At 64.4% G+C, this 14,449-nt stretch overlaps 1 protein-coding gene across 1 annotated transcript; it reads left to right on the plus strand.

Annotated features, from left to right (window-relative positions):
* The first annotated feature begins 1,236 nt into the window (after window positions 1-1,236).
* Window positions 1,237-4,971, plus strand: SMIM38 (small integral membrane protein 38). Its single transcript, XM_055144128.1, has 2 exons — window positions 1,237-1,327; window positions 2,553-4,971. Exon 2 carries the CDS (start codon window positions 2,985-2,987, stop codon window positions 3,138-3,140), a length of 156 nt encoding a protein of 51 aa, XP_055000103.1. The 5' UTR covers window positions 1,237-1,327; window positions 2,553-2,984; the 3' UTR covers window positions 3,141-4,971.
* The last annotated feature ends 9,478 nt before the right edge of the window (window positions 4,972-14,449 follow it).

A 14,449-nucleotide genomic window follows, 5' to 3' on the forward strand; every position in this document is an offset into this window, starting at 1 on the left:
GCGGGCAGGGGTGGGTCCCCCTACCCTGCACCCAGTGCCGTGGCTGGTCTCGCTTTCACCCCCCGCCCCCGCCGGCCTTGCCTGTGCCAAAACAGGAAACTCGCAAACGTGGTTCCAGTGGGACACGAGCCTTCCCACCCCTCGCTCAGGTCCCACTGAGGCACGGGGCCAAGGCAAACGCGTGTCGGGAGCCCTCCACGTCCCCCCCTCGCCCCGCCCCTTCTGTCTGGGTCTCAGCACCTGCCCTCGGACCTCCTTGCCAGCCCGGGGATCTCGCGAGAATCCGAAAAAGACTCAAGCCAGAAGCCCAGGGCACGTCACGCGGGGGTTAACGCACAAATTCGCCCGACCCCCCAAATCAGGGCGGCCTGGGCGGAGTGGGAGGATTCAAGCTCGCACCCGCCAGGGGTCTGAGTCCAGCCAGGAGCGCCCCCCCCACACACACACGTCCAGTGAGGTCGGGGCAGTGTTGGGCTCACGGACCCCCTGCCTGGGGGACACTGAGGGCCCAGGACTGACGGAGCCGAGACTCAGGCAGGGAGAAGCCCGCCTGGGCCGCGCTGCCCCTCCAGCAGCGAACTGGCCCTGGGGTGGGGGTCCGAGTCTCCTGCCCAGCCCTGCAGGCACCCAGCGCCCCCCCCGCCCGCCAAGCCGCCCCCCCCCCCCCCGAGTGAGCGGGGCTCCCAGCTGGTGCTGGGTGGGTGCTGGGTGCCTCATGGCTCCTTCCGGGACTTGCTGTCACTGTGTGTCCGGGACACTCAGGGCAGGGGACAGGGAGCGGGACGGGGACTTCGGGCAGGGCCCCAAGTCCACGGTGACCTTGAGGGCCCGTCTGCCTCGGGCTCACCCTGGGCCGTGGCAGCCACAGGCGTCTGTCGGGCTCGGGGGCCCCTGTGAGCCCTGCCCGTCCCCACCGCTGTGTGCAGGGCCAGGGCAGGAGCTGGAGGGGACGCGGGGGACACGGAGACGGGGGGGGGGGCCTCCAGACCCCTCCCCTCGCCCCAGCTCCCCCAGACGGAGAGTGGCGTGGGGGGGCCTGTCCCAGGGATCGGGGACACCGGGGGTCCCGCCGACACTGCGGGGACTCGGCAGCTGAGGTCTGGGTCACCGGCCGGGTGGGGCCAAGGACAGGCTGGCCGCGCCCCTCGGCATCGGGGTGCCAGGCCGTCTGACGGGGCGGGGAGGCGCGTGACCAGCCGCTGTTGACGCTGGCACCCGCGGTGTGCTCGGCAAACAGGCTGAGCCACGGCCGCCCGTCCCCACCGGCTGGGGTGCGAGGCTAGGACGGGGCTCGCCCGGTGCCCCCACGCTGTCTGGAGACCCCCAGGTAAGGGGCCTCCTGCTCAGGGTCTGGCTCACCGTGCTCCCCTCAGGGTGGGGCCCGCGCGGGCCTGCGGATGCTGGTGTGTTTGGGGGTGTGTTTGGGGGTGCGCCCTAGCGCCCTGGGGCCAGGTCCTGAGGTGGCACAGGGCCCTGGGGCTGAAGGCACCGAGGTGCCCTGCAGACGGGCGCGTGCCCGGCCCAGGAGCCCTGAGCCCCTCCCCAGGGTTCTGGCCACCTCTGGGCACATCTGTGCGTGGCCTCAAGGATCCAGGCGAGGGCTCAGGGTCTGGCGGATCATCCCCGGGGAGCACGTGTGCCCTGCGGGTGTCACGTGTGTGACTGCAATACATGCACGTGTGCGCATGTGTGGGAGCATGACACACATGTGTGCACATGTGCGAGGCATGTGAACACACATATTGTGAGTGTGACAAGTATGAGCTTGTGTGAGAGGTGCATGTGTGTGATACATGAGCATGTGTACATGGGCCTGAGCACATGTGTGGCCTATGAGTGTGCATGCACATGTTGTATGCACATGTGTAAGGGGCGTGAGATGTGCACGTGTGCCTGTATATACTCCATGCATGTGGGGCATCCACGTAGCAATGCCTGCATGGTACACGTGTGACACATGTGATCATAAACCTGTGCTATGTGAGCGTGTGTGTGTGTGAGAGAGAGTAGAATGTGCATGCTTGGGTGTGCCTGTGTTTGCATGTGCAGGTGTGGAAGGCAGGCCGATGCTTTTGGGGGGCCGCACCTGGCGATGCCCGGGGCGTCCTCTGGCTCTGGGCTCAGGAATCACTCCTTGCGGGCTTGGGGACCATGTGGGATGCGGGGGGTGGAACCCGGGGTCACGGTGTGCAAGGCAAATGCCCTCCCCGCTGTGCTGTCCCTCTGGCCTGTGACCCGGGGGTGGGGCAGTGTGGCAGCATCAGCGGGGGTCTCGCCTCGGGGGAGGAAGGTGCCAGCACCCACCCGGGAGATGCTGCCCGTAGAAACGCACGCGTGCCCGGGCCCAAGGGACGGAGTGGACGTGGAACCCCGGGCCCCATCCAGCCGGGGTCTCTGGGCGGGCCGAGGCTGAGCAGGTCCCCGAGCCCCCGGCCCTGCGGTGGCGGCTGACCCTTCCTTGCCAGCGCGGCGGGCGGCCCTGTGCTAATTGAGCCTTGTTTGGGGTCGCCGGGTGCTGACTGTTCTCTCCTCTCCCCTTTTCATGTCCGCAGCCCCCTCCTGCCGCTGGACAGCGCCGGCCCCCGACGTGCTGGTTAATTGGAGGAGAAAGCGCCCGATTGTCTGAGGGGCCTGAGGAGCGGGCGTGGGCGCGGGCAGAGCCGGGAAGGTGGCACCCTCGCCGGGCAGCTGCCACCGGACGCAGCCGCGGGGATTACGTCAGCCGGGGCAGGGCGGGCTGGGGCCCTGCTCGGACAATGCGGCTATTGTGGGCCCGGGGAGGGCTGTAGGCGGGCGGAGGGGTGCGCGGGGGGCCGAGGGCGCCGTCCCCGCTCTGTCCCCTCGTGCTGGGAGGCCCCGCTCGGGCCCAGGGTGAGCCTGGGAACCCGCGGGAGAACCGGCCCGTCGTCCTCGAGAGGGGCGCGGGGGCGCAGGTCCCGCCCCGGAAGCCGCACTCAGGTGGGCCCGGGCTCTGCGGCCTCGGCATGAGCTCCTGGTTTGGGGGGCCCGTGGGCCCCGACCCCCTCATGGTGCTGCTGGTGGCCATCCTGCTCGCCCGCTTCCTGCTCTGGTTCTGTCTCGGCACCTTCATCGACTACAGGCTGGCCCAGAGGTTCCCCCACAAGCCCAAGGAGGACTAGTGGCCCCCGGCCCGGCCCGTGCTGGCCCGTGCTGGCCCGTGCTGGCCCGTGCCTGGCCCATGCTGGCCGGCACCAGTGACCCAAACTGTCCCGCCGGAAGCTTCCTTCGCTCTTGAGTCTCAGTAGCGGGGTTTTTGGGAGCCTGCGGGGTGAGCTGAGGGGCCCCTGGGGCTGAGACCCCAGAGCCCAGTCTCAGCCCCCAGGGGCCACAGTGACCACTGGCTCACTGGCCTCCGCAGGACATGCCCCGCCCCCCACCAGGGGCTCAGACGTACGAGACCCTGAGTCACAGCCCAGGTCACTCGGCCACGAGCAAACTGTCCCTCTCAGCTGGACCCGAGGTGCTGGGGGCCCCCCATGGGAGGGGCAGGGCAGGGGTGGGGTGGGCAAGCCCTGTCCGCAGGAGCCACCCGGACCTCCGGGGAGAAGCCAGGGGCCCCTACGTGCTGTCAACCGCTGGGGGCCATGCTCTTGGCCCCAGGGCCTCGCTGCACCCCAGGACGGGGCTCCTGGGGAGGGTTGTCAGGTTTCAACTTCTGGGGTCCTGCGCGTGGGGGAGGGACCCCCGCCCCCCTGTCCTGAAGCTGAGGGTCCGAGAACCTTTGGTGCTGGGCAGTGCGAGTCAGACCCTCCTGGCCCGGAAGCGGGGAGCAGGCGGCCCTCCGCGGAGCTGACCAGGGGGCGCGCCCCTCTGGAGCGGCAGGAGACGGGCTGCGGAGACCCCCTCCCACTGTGCGCGACAGAGACGGCTGCAGAGACCCCCTCCCACTGTGCGCGACAGAGACGGCTGCAGAGACCCCCTCCCACTGTGCGCGACAGAGACGGCTGCAGAGACCCCCTCCCACTGTGCGCGACAGAGACGGCTGCGGAGACCCCCTCCCACTGCAAGGTCCCACTTGCTTCCTGAACCAGCGCAGCTTTTATTGCTCACAACGGACACATCCAGCTGAGCCCTGGCCCCCCGAGGACAGGCACTGGGCACTGGGCACTGGGCACAGAGGCTGGCCAGCCCAGGCCGGCCACAGTCACCTTGGGCTGCCAGCAGCGTATGTGTAAATAACAGGTGACTCGGACAAGCTTCTCCTCCGCCCCTTTTCTTTTTTATCTTGCGACCACATGGCACCGCCAGGCTATGGTATCTCAGCTCGCTGGTGTCGGCCGGCACACTCCCCACACCTCTGGGCGATGCCAGCAGCAGGCTGCACTGGTCTTCATGGTGACAAAGAGGGTGCCGTTGCACCGGGCATCTCAGCAAGTCGCAGGTGGGAAGAGGAGAGAGACAGAGACAGAGACAGAGAGCGCTATGGAGAGACGTGGATCAGAGACCCTTAGTTCTACCTGTCATGGAGCAGAATCAAACCACATGTATCTCCAGATGCAGACGAGGCTGAGAATTGGCATCTTACACACGGGACATGGGAGTTCCCACAGGCCTGTGCCGCGTGGTCGGTGCCTCGGAGATGCAGCCGAAGCGACTCTGGAGGGAAAAACCCCTCGCCTTGAAGCTTCCACTGGTGATGGTACTCAGTACATCCCATCAGTAACTCTGCAGGAGGGAAGTTACTGATCACGCATCGCTCGCGCGGACCAACACACTTAGACTGGGTCAGGGCAGGAGGGTGGGGGAGGGCGGCAGGGACGAGGCGTCTTATCAACACCGGGTGGCTGGGAAAGAGGCCCAGGCCCACCACCTCTTCAGCGGGCTCTTCCTTTGAGTTACTTTTCCCCCGTCATTTTGCTTTAACCGTTTTCAAGTGTACAATTGAGTGATACCGTGGAGGGAGGAAATATTCCAATAATAAAAGGCTCCCCGCCAGCCAAACCAATCAAAGAAGGGGAAAAAAAAAGAAAAAATACATAGAAGTCTAAAATGGTAATAAAAGTAACGACAGTGATGTCAAGAAACCAAATTCTCAGGAGATGGGCTTGGTGTGTGTCAGAGACTCGAAAAGATTGAACATTTAAAGTATTTTTTAAAAAGACGCTAGGGGGGGACTGGAGCAATAGCACAGTGGGGAGGGCGTTTGCCTTGCATGCGGCCGACCCGGGTTCGAATCCCAGCATCCCATATGGTCCCCTGAGCACTGCCAGGAGTAATTCCTGAGTGCAGAACCAGGAGTAACCCCTGTGCATCGCCGGGTGTGACCCAAAAAGAAAAAAAAAAAAAGACTTGAGGGGTTAAGTGACGGTCCTGCAGGCAGGGTGCTGACCTGGCACAGACCTGACCGGAATTTGGTCCCCGGCACCCATGTGGTCCCCAGAGCCCCGCCACGAGTGAGCCTGAGCACAGAGCCAGGAGTCAGCCCTGAGCACCGCCGGGTGTGACCCCAGCAACTGAAGGCAATTCCAGAAGGCAAGCATGGCTGGTGACTGGAACGTCTCTCTGTGGGATGGGGGGGTCACGGGGTCCGTCTGTGGGATGGGGGTCACGGGGCCCATCTGTGGGACGGGCGGGGGTCACGGGGCCCGTCTGTGGGATGGGGGTCACGGGGCCTGTCTGTGGGGCGGGGGTCACGGGGCCCGTCTGTGGGGCGGGGGTCACGGGGCCCATCTGTGGGATGGGGGTCACGGGGCCTGTCTGTGGGGCGGGGGTCACGGGGCCCGTCTGTGGGGCGGGGGTCACGGGGCCCGTCTGTGGGACGGGGGTCACGGGGCCCGTCTGTGGGACGGGGGTCACGGGGCCCATCTGTGGGATGGGGGTCACGGGGCCTGTCTGTGGGGCGGGGGTCACGGGGCCCGTCTGTGGGGCGGGGGTCACGGGGCCCGTCTGTGGGACGGGGGTCACGGGGCCCATCTGTGGGATGGGGGTCACGGGGCCTGTCTGTGGGATGGGGGTCACGGGGCCAGTCTGTTGGACGGGGGTCACGGGGCCTGTCTGTGAGACAAGGGTCACGGGGCCTGTCTGTGGGACGGGGGTCACGGGGTCTGTCTTGGGGACCAAGGATGCAGTGCCGGGCCCACTCTGGGGACTGTGGGTCAGGAGGAGGTTCTGTGAGGGGTGTTTGCTGAGTCCCTGACCCCGACTCGGGGCCCTGGGGAGGGTGACCCTGTGACGAGGCAGCCTGTGGCCGGGGACTCTGGGTGTCCCGAGCCTGGCCCTTGACCCCCAGGCCTGGCACCCTGTCCCCGGCCACAGGCCTCCTTCTGCTCTGTCACCCTCTCCTTCCCGGGCCTGGCCCGCCTGCCTGGTCCCCCGTCGGCCTGGCCTTCCCCTCCAGCATCTGTCACATCAAACCCGTGTCGGGCCCCGGGAGCCAGTGTGGCTGCGGGTGGTGACCGTGAGGCGTGACCGAGAGCGTTTGGGGTCCTCCCCGCTTCTCCAGGCCCCCCGAGGGAGACCCCCGGGGTCTGGGCTGGCATCCCTGCCACTGTGCATTATTCTCTGCACGCTTCCCGCCCAGCCTGCGTCGTCTGCAGGGGTGCGGCCTGGGAGCCTGGGCTGGGCCGGGCTCCCCCCTGCAAGCACCCACGTGTCCCTTGCGGGCTAGGTGGGGCTCCCGCTGGTCAGGCCCAGCCACTGGGCGCTGGAGTCCACGGTGAACTCACACCCTGAAGGAGGTCCTGGCATAGACCTCCCGCCCTACCCAGCCCCCCTCCCCGCACCCCCGAAATCGCCTTTGTTCTTGGCCACAGCAGCCGCCCTCGCCCCCTTTTAGCAGCACACGGGGGTGGCGAAGACATCAGACACTCGGCGCGCGCTCGTGTCCCTAATTGAATGAGCCTCAGCTCCTGACGCTCTCCAGACCCGCCTTTGTCCCCAGGTTCGCCCTGACGGTGAGGAGCAGGGACCCAGGGGCCCCGTCCTGTCCCCCTGCTGGTGTCGCTGCTGTGGCACGGAGGCCCCGACCCCGGGCTGGAGCTGGGTGTCTGCTGGCCCCGTGCTTCCTGGTGCTCCCTGAGTCACTGTGGCGAAGGGCAGCTGGGCCTGGCTGGGCTCGCTGGGCCCCGGGTGGGCTTGGGGGAGGGGCACCTGTGGGGGTCACTGCTGGGATTCGGGGAAAGGGGCTCCGAGGGGGAGGTGATGGGGCTCAGGGTTCCTCTGAGCGGAGGGGCCGGAACCTGGGGACAGGAGGGAGGTGCAGGCGGGTGAGGCTGGGGTCGCAGGATGCAGGGGGCCAGGTGGGGTGGGAGGCGGAGGCGCAAGGAGCAGATGCAGGGGTGCGTGGGGCGGGGGCGCTTATGGCGCAGGTCTGGGGCCATGTGGAGGAGCCCCCGGGGCCCCCGAGCGCCAGAGGGCGGCCGGCTGCTGAGGGTGCTGGGCAGAGGAGCCACTGCGGGGGTCGCCGTGCCGGCCTGAGGGCAGCGGGCTCCCTGGGCCTGTGGGGTGGACCCGGGCTGGGCGCAGGCCGGCGGGAGCTGGGGGTGCCCACGCTCCCCCCACCTGCGCTACCGTGCGTCTGAGTCGGCCCTGTAGCTGCAGTGGGGAGGGACCTCCGAGGACCGGCCCCTGGGGTGGGGCCCGCCCAGCCCCTCACTCCTCCCAGGCTCCAGCTCGGGCTGCCCCGTGGCCCCTCCGTGGACACAGGGCCCGAACGCGCGCTCTGCCCAGGGCGTAGGACGGGGACGCGGCCCCACCACCGCGCCGCGGAGCGTTGCTGGACTGTCCGGCTGGACCGAGGGGCTGCCAGGGCCACGTGGGCACCCCCACGGCAGCCCCGCCCCCACGGCAACCCCGCCCCACGACAGGCCCCGCCCCTACGGCAGGCCCCGCCCCCACGGCAGGCCCCGCCATCCACAGTGCCATCCACTGTGCGGTCCACGGCAGGACCCCCACCCCCATGGCAGGACCCGCCCCTCACTGCAGGCCCCGCTCCCATGGCAGACCCCACCCCACGACAGGCCCTGCCCCTACAGCAAGACCCGCCCCCCACAGCAGAATTCCTGCCCGCACAGCAGAAGAGCCAGCAGTGGGCTGGGTCCGAGGGCGGGGACGGGGTGTGACCCGTGTGTGCTGACACATAAACACCATCCACACGTGCATGACACCGTCCTACCTGCATGTACAAGCTGTGTGCATGCGTATACGCATGCGTGTATGTGTGTCCATGTGTAGATAGGAGCTCTGGTGTAAGGGCCATGTGTATGTGTGTATCTGGTGTGGGTATATGGACACACACATAGGCCATGTGTGCATATGTTTGACATGCGTATGTGTGTACACTTGGTGTATGTTTGCATATACACATATATTTGGGATATACAAGCAGGTGTAAATTTGGTGAGCATAGATGTATGTATTTGATTTGTGCATAGGGGTGTGTATATTTAGGGTGTGTGGTGTGTGATAGTTGGGGTAATATGTGTGTGTTTTGTCTGTTTTTATTGGAGAATGCTATAACATTGGGGTGTTTGTATATTTGGAGTGTGTGTGAATGTGAGTATTGCAATATGTATGCTTGTACTTTGTGTGTATACATTTGAGGTGTGTATATTTGGGGTGCATGTATATTTGGGGTATGTGTATATTTGGAATGTGTGCATAAATGGGTGTGTGCGTATATTGGGGGTACATGTATATTTGGAGTGTGTGTGTATGTTGGGGTGTGTATGTTTGGAGTGTGTATATTTGGGGTATGTGTACATTGGGGGGTCCATGAATAGTTGGGGTATGTGTCTATAGGGGTGCATCTATATTTGGGATATGTGTACATATGGGTGTGTGTATATTGGGGCACATGTATATTTGGAGTGTGTGTGTATGTTGGGGTGTGTATGTTTGGAGTGTGTATACCTGGGGTATGTGTGTACATTGGGGGGTCCATGTATATTTGGGGCATGTGTCTATAGGGGTGCATTTATATTTGGGGTATGTGTATATTTGGATGTGTATATTGCGGTGCATGTATATTTGGGGCGTGTGTGTATATGGGCGGTGTTTGTATATTGGGAGTGTGTGTTCAGGAGGTGTGAACTCTGACATTACGAAACCCGGAACCCTCTGGAGCTGCTGTCTGGCCTCCGGAGCCGGGGTGGGCCTGGGCTCAGTCTCAACGAGTGTGTTCAGGGTCAGGCCTTCCTGCGGAGTCTGCGTCTGGAACACCTTCTCCCGTGGGGGCTTCGCCCTTTGGGGTGTCGGGGTGAGATACGGGTGTGCAGGTGCGTGAGTGCAAACTCTGTGCAGGGCAGGCGGAGGTGTGAGCGCAGGGCCGGGGGCACCAGCCCGTGGTGGGTCATGGAGCCGGCCGTGCGGCTGCGTCTGGCCCTGCCCAGCAAACCCTTGGGTCCTTCTGAGTCCTGCAGAGAGCAAGGAGCCGTCACTGCTGTCGCCCACTTCTCAGGGAGCCGGCCCTTCCGGTGTCCTGGGCAGACAGTGCCCGGCCCACAGTGACCTCCCTGGGACGTTTCCGAGCTCTGTCTGCGGGAAAGCGGGTGCTCTGTGTGGCCGACAGCCGGGCACTTTGCCTGAATCCCCTGAAAAACAAATTAGCGCCAAGCAGCAGGAGCAGACGGGCCTTATCTCCGCTGGGCACCCAAGAGGTCGAGCCCTCTGCAGCCCTGAGCATGACGTCACCGTCCCGCTGACCTGCAGGGTGGCCACCGCTGGCGCTGGCGGCTTATCTCTCCATTTATCACGGCCCGTGGAGGGGAGCTGCCCCCGCAGCGGGAGTCCCTGGGGACCAGGTCCCTCCCAGCGGGACCGTGGCAGACGTGGGCCTTGACCTGCTCAGGAGGGAGGAGGGAACCAGATGCGTATCCGGCGCCAGCTCACCCCTGGATGCCCAGGAAGAGGGCACTGCCCAGAGCCAAGGCATCTGGTCGGCCCGACCATGGAGCTGCCCTGCCTCCATCCTCCGCGGGAGGGTGCCAGACCCTCTGTAGGGCGGTGAGGGGGTGGGCACTGCTCCCAGCTGCCCGGCAGTGCGTCCGTCCGTTCCAACTTTTAAGTCCCTGATTCTGAGGCAGTTTGTGAATCCAAAGGTGAGGCAGGACGGATAGATCCACACCAGGGAAGTGTCTGGAAGGACCCCAGAAGCCCCACCTCCTCCCCAGGGATACGGACCTACTTGAGTGGGGGACAGTGAGGCGGCAGACCCTGGCACCCCTCTCTCTGGGGTTCCCCCACCCCTGTGGGCAGCAGGGCTGGCAGGGGTGGGGCTGTAGAATGAAGAAGTGATGCTTTCTCAGGCCCCAGAGGGGTGGGCTGGGCCGGGCCCCGAATCCGTGTGGCCTGCTGGGGAGGGGGTGCCCTGTGAGGGACTGCTACCGAGGAACAGTCTCCCTGGGGACCTGGTGTAGGGTGGGCCACGGGGGACTGCGGCCCCTCCCCCAACCCGCCCTGTCCCGCCCAGCTCAGCTCACAGCCAACCCTCGGGTCGTTCTCAGGCCCCGCCCTTCATCTTCGCCTCAGGCCCCGCCCTCTCCCCAGCTCCTCCTTTTGGCCCCGCCTAAGAGTCCACCTTCCCCCAAGGCCCTGCCTCCAACTCCAACTTTGGCCTCAGACTCTTCCTTCCCTAAGGTTCCGCCCCAGCCCCACCCCATTTGCTTCCTCCCCCTTAGTCTCACCCCCAGCCCCACCTAAGGCCCTCCAGACCCCGCCTTCTGCCCCCTTGGGCCCCGCCCCAGCCTGCTCTCTGGCCCCGCCCCAGACCCCGCCTTCTGCCCCTTAGGCCCCTCCCCAGCCTGCTCTGGCCCCCCCAGACTCCGCCTTCTGCCCCTTAGGCCCCACCCCAGCCTGCTCTGGCCCCACCCCAGACTCCGCCTTCTGCCCCTTAGGCCCCACCCCAGCCTGCTCTCTGGCTCCGCCCCAGACCCCGCCTTCTGCCCCTTAGGCCCCACCCCAGCCTGCTCTGGCCCCACCCCAGACTCCGCCTTCTGCCCCTTAGGCCCCACCCCAGCCCGCCCCCAGCCCCGCCCTGCGACCCTGCCCTCCAGCCCTGTGCGGTGCCTGACACATGGCGGGGTTCATTCCTAGCCAGAGGGGGACACCCAGGACAGTCTCTTGCTCCTCCTGCCTGGTCAGCTCTGCAGGGTGGAGGCCGGCTGGCTGAGAACCTGCTGCCACCGGTGAATGGACGGCAGTGGGACAGTCTCGCTACAGCACGTGACTGGCGCCTGGGCTCCGGGATAAGCCAATTTAGAAGGAGCCAACGCTGGTGATTCAAGGTGGGGTGTCCGGACCTCCCTGTGGGCGCAGCTGTCCCGGGCCGCGTGCCTGGCTGAGTTTCTGTCCATGGGGCACCAGGAAGGAGCCGCTGTCATTTGCAGAGGAAGAAGAATGCAGTGCCGGGGGCCAGTGGCGGCCTGGGGGAGCTGCTGGAGGGGGGGTGCTATGGGAGCACTGGACAGAGCGCTGCGGGGAGGGCCCCTGTGCGGCAGAGAAGTGGAGAGGAGGCAAGTTACTCCGACAATGTCACACAGCGCTTTCGTGGCGCTCTGGGGAGAGCTGGCCCCCAACGTGGGAGCTGCAGTGAGGCACCGAAGGGGTGGACATGGGGCCAGGGGTGCCCTGGGCTCACGGGGTCGGGCGGGGGCGTGGTTTCTGAATTGTTGATTTGTCTTAAACCAGGCACGCGTCCTTTTGAGATCAGGAAACGGTCTCCTGGGGCCTGGGGACGAGCGCTGCTGTCGCCTTGCGTTAGGGAGCGGGCGCGGACAGGCAGCAGATGAAAATAGCCGGGGGTCACGGCCGCAGCCCGTGCTACCAGGCGGGCAGTGGTGCCCGCTGCGAGCACGCAGACTCCCGCAGTGCCGGCCCGGGGCCTCCTGCCACCTCCCGGCAGATGGGAGAGGTAATTTGTCTCCCTCAGACGCTTCCCTGCTTCTGAGCGGCCCGAGCAGGCCCATCTGGTCATCAGGTCGGTCACAGGCCCCCATTGCCGTGTCTCCCCGGCCCCCCGGCCTCGCCTCAAAGCAGTGGTGGGTGGGGGCTGGGCCTCCACAAACGGGAACCACCAGGAGGCCTCATGCCCTGTGGAAGTTTCCAGAACAGGGTGGTCCTGTCTTTCATCTTTCCCTCCACCTCCTTCCTGGCACCTGGCTTTGCTCAGAGTCATTCTGGGCCCTTTGTTATTCCCCTCAAAGGTTCTTCCTCACAGGCACATGTAGGTGTGAAGCTGAAGGTGTGTACCTGATGGTGTGTACCTGATGGTGTGTACATGTAGGTGTGTACCTGACAGTGTGTACATGTAGGTGTGTACCTGACAGTGTGTATATGTAGGCGTGTACCTGACAGTGTGTACCTGATGGTGTGTACATGTGTGTGCCTGATGGTGTGTACCTGATGGTGTGTACATGTAGGTGTGTACCTGACAGTGTGTACCTGACGGTGTGTACCTGATGGTGTGTACATGTAGGTGTGTACCTGATGGTGTATACCTGATGGTGTGAACCTGACGAGGTGTACCTGATGGTGTGTACATGTTGTACATATAGGTGTGTACCTGATGGTGTGTACATGTAGATGTGTATCTGACAGTGTGTACCTGTTGGTGTGTACATGTAGGTGTGTACCTGATGGTGTGTACCTGATGGTGTATACCTGATGGTGTGAACCTGACGAGGTGTACCTGATGGTGTGTACCTGACAGTGTGTACATGTTGTACATGTAGGTGTGTACCTGATGGTGTGTACAGTGTGTTAAGGTTACAGTGTCTACCTGATGGTGTGAATGTCCCATCATGCATGCACAGGCTCTCCCTGCCAATAGCTGGCTCATCTTCCTTCCTTCCTTCCTTCCTTCCTTCCTTCCTTCCTTCCTTCCTTCCTTCCTTCCTTCCTTCCTTCCTTCCTTCCTTCCTTCCTTCCTCTGCCCATCCACCTACTCTCTTATCCATCCATCCATCCATCCATCCATCCATCCATCCATCCATCCATCCATCCATCCATCCACCCACCTACCCGTCCTGCCTGCCTGCCTCCTTCCATATCTCCATTCTTTTTTCCAAGGAAGCAGCTCTTTTTCTGGGCTGACCCTATGCCGCATCCTGAGGAGAACGGGGGGGGGGGGGTGTCCGGTGGGGTGTGAAGTTGTGGTCCCCTGGCAGCGCCACTCACCATCACCCTGAGCACCCCAGGAGGAGTGTCTGGCTGTCTGGCGTCTTCCTTGCTTAGACCTTTCGTTCCTCCTCCTTCATCTCTGCTTGCTGCACTTACTCAGGACTCAGTGCCAGGTCTGAGGGGGACGAGCTCTGGGGGCTGCCGAGCTCTGACGGGACCCGCCTGCCTCCTGAGGTGTGGGGGGCAGGGAGGCCCCCGTGGTGCGCGTAGCAAGGACCACGCAGAGTCCTGGTGTGGGGCTTCCTGCAGCTTGTAAGAAACTGGCGAAACACGGGCTTGGGGGCGCTGAGGGGCTGCGGTGACTTGCTAGGGAACAGCCCTTGCTGCTCCCGTTCAGGGTGGGTGGCTGGGCGCGGGGGGCTCGGCAGGAGAGAAGGTGCCTTCCAGCTCATCCTATCGGTCTGGCCTGCCCGTCCAGACCTGGGACCCTTCACAGACTTGGGGCGTGGGTGGGAGTGGCATCTGGAGGCATGGTCTATGTGTGCACCATTGGAAGCCTGCAGGGGGTCACGATGACCTCACGTGACTGGAAGTGGGGTGCAGGCGCTCCCTCCCCGAGGGTCGTTGTCTGGAGGACCCCTTAGCCCGGAGAAGAAGTGAGGTGGGGGGTGGTTGCTTTGGGACACTGGGGCAGGAGCCGGATACCCGGGGCTGCACCATGAGCCCGGGGGCAGGCGACCTGGCAGGGCTGCTGGCGCCCAGGGCTGGACCCTCCCCGGGGGTTCCCCACACTCAGCGCTTGGGGGCCTCCTCCCGGCCGTCACGCCACCTCCATGCAGCCCTGTTGGCTCCCTGCCCTACTGGGACTCTGAGATGACCCCCCGGAGAGACACGAGCGGCCACTGGCACACCGCCCGGCTGGCTGGGCACCAGCTCTCCGTGATATGGACATGCCAGTCTGAGCTGGGGTGCCAGGGGGCCTTTGCTTGCTGAGTGCCATCAGTCAGAGGGGGCAGCTCTCGGGCATCGTTCTCTGCGGACACCGGGGGGGACCCAGGAGCACATACGCAGGTGCCTGCAGGGAGCAGCCCTGGGGGCGGGGTGGGTGTGCGTCCGTGCACCTGTTTCACTGCTCACACATGATGGGTCTCAACACTCTTCGCCACACGCACACGTGTGTGCTCATACAGGCGCACCCACCTGCGTGGATGGAGCGGAAGTGTGTGCATGCACACATGTGTGTATGTATATGCTCTTGTGTCCATGGAAGGCGTCCGTCTCGATTTGCATATACCCACTTGTTTGTACACACACATACACGTGCATGATCATGGGAAGGCGTACACAGGGGTGTGTGTGCTTACAGGACGGG

This window comes from Sorex araneus, chromosome 6 (assembly GCF_027595985.1).
Source record: "Sorex araneus isolate mSorAra2 chromosome 6, mSorAra2.pri, whole genome shotgun sequence".
NCBI classification, from domain to species: domain Eukaryota; kingdom Metazoa; phylum Chordata; class Mammalia; order Eulipotyphla; family Soricidae; genus Sorex; species Sorex araneus.

Coding starts and splice junctions, on each gene's coding strand:
- SMIM38 (XM_055144128.1), top strand. CDS start 2,985: ATGAGCTCCTGGTTTGGGGGGCCCGTGGGCCCCGACCCCCTCATGGTG.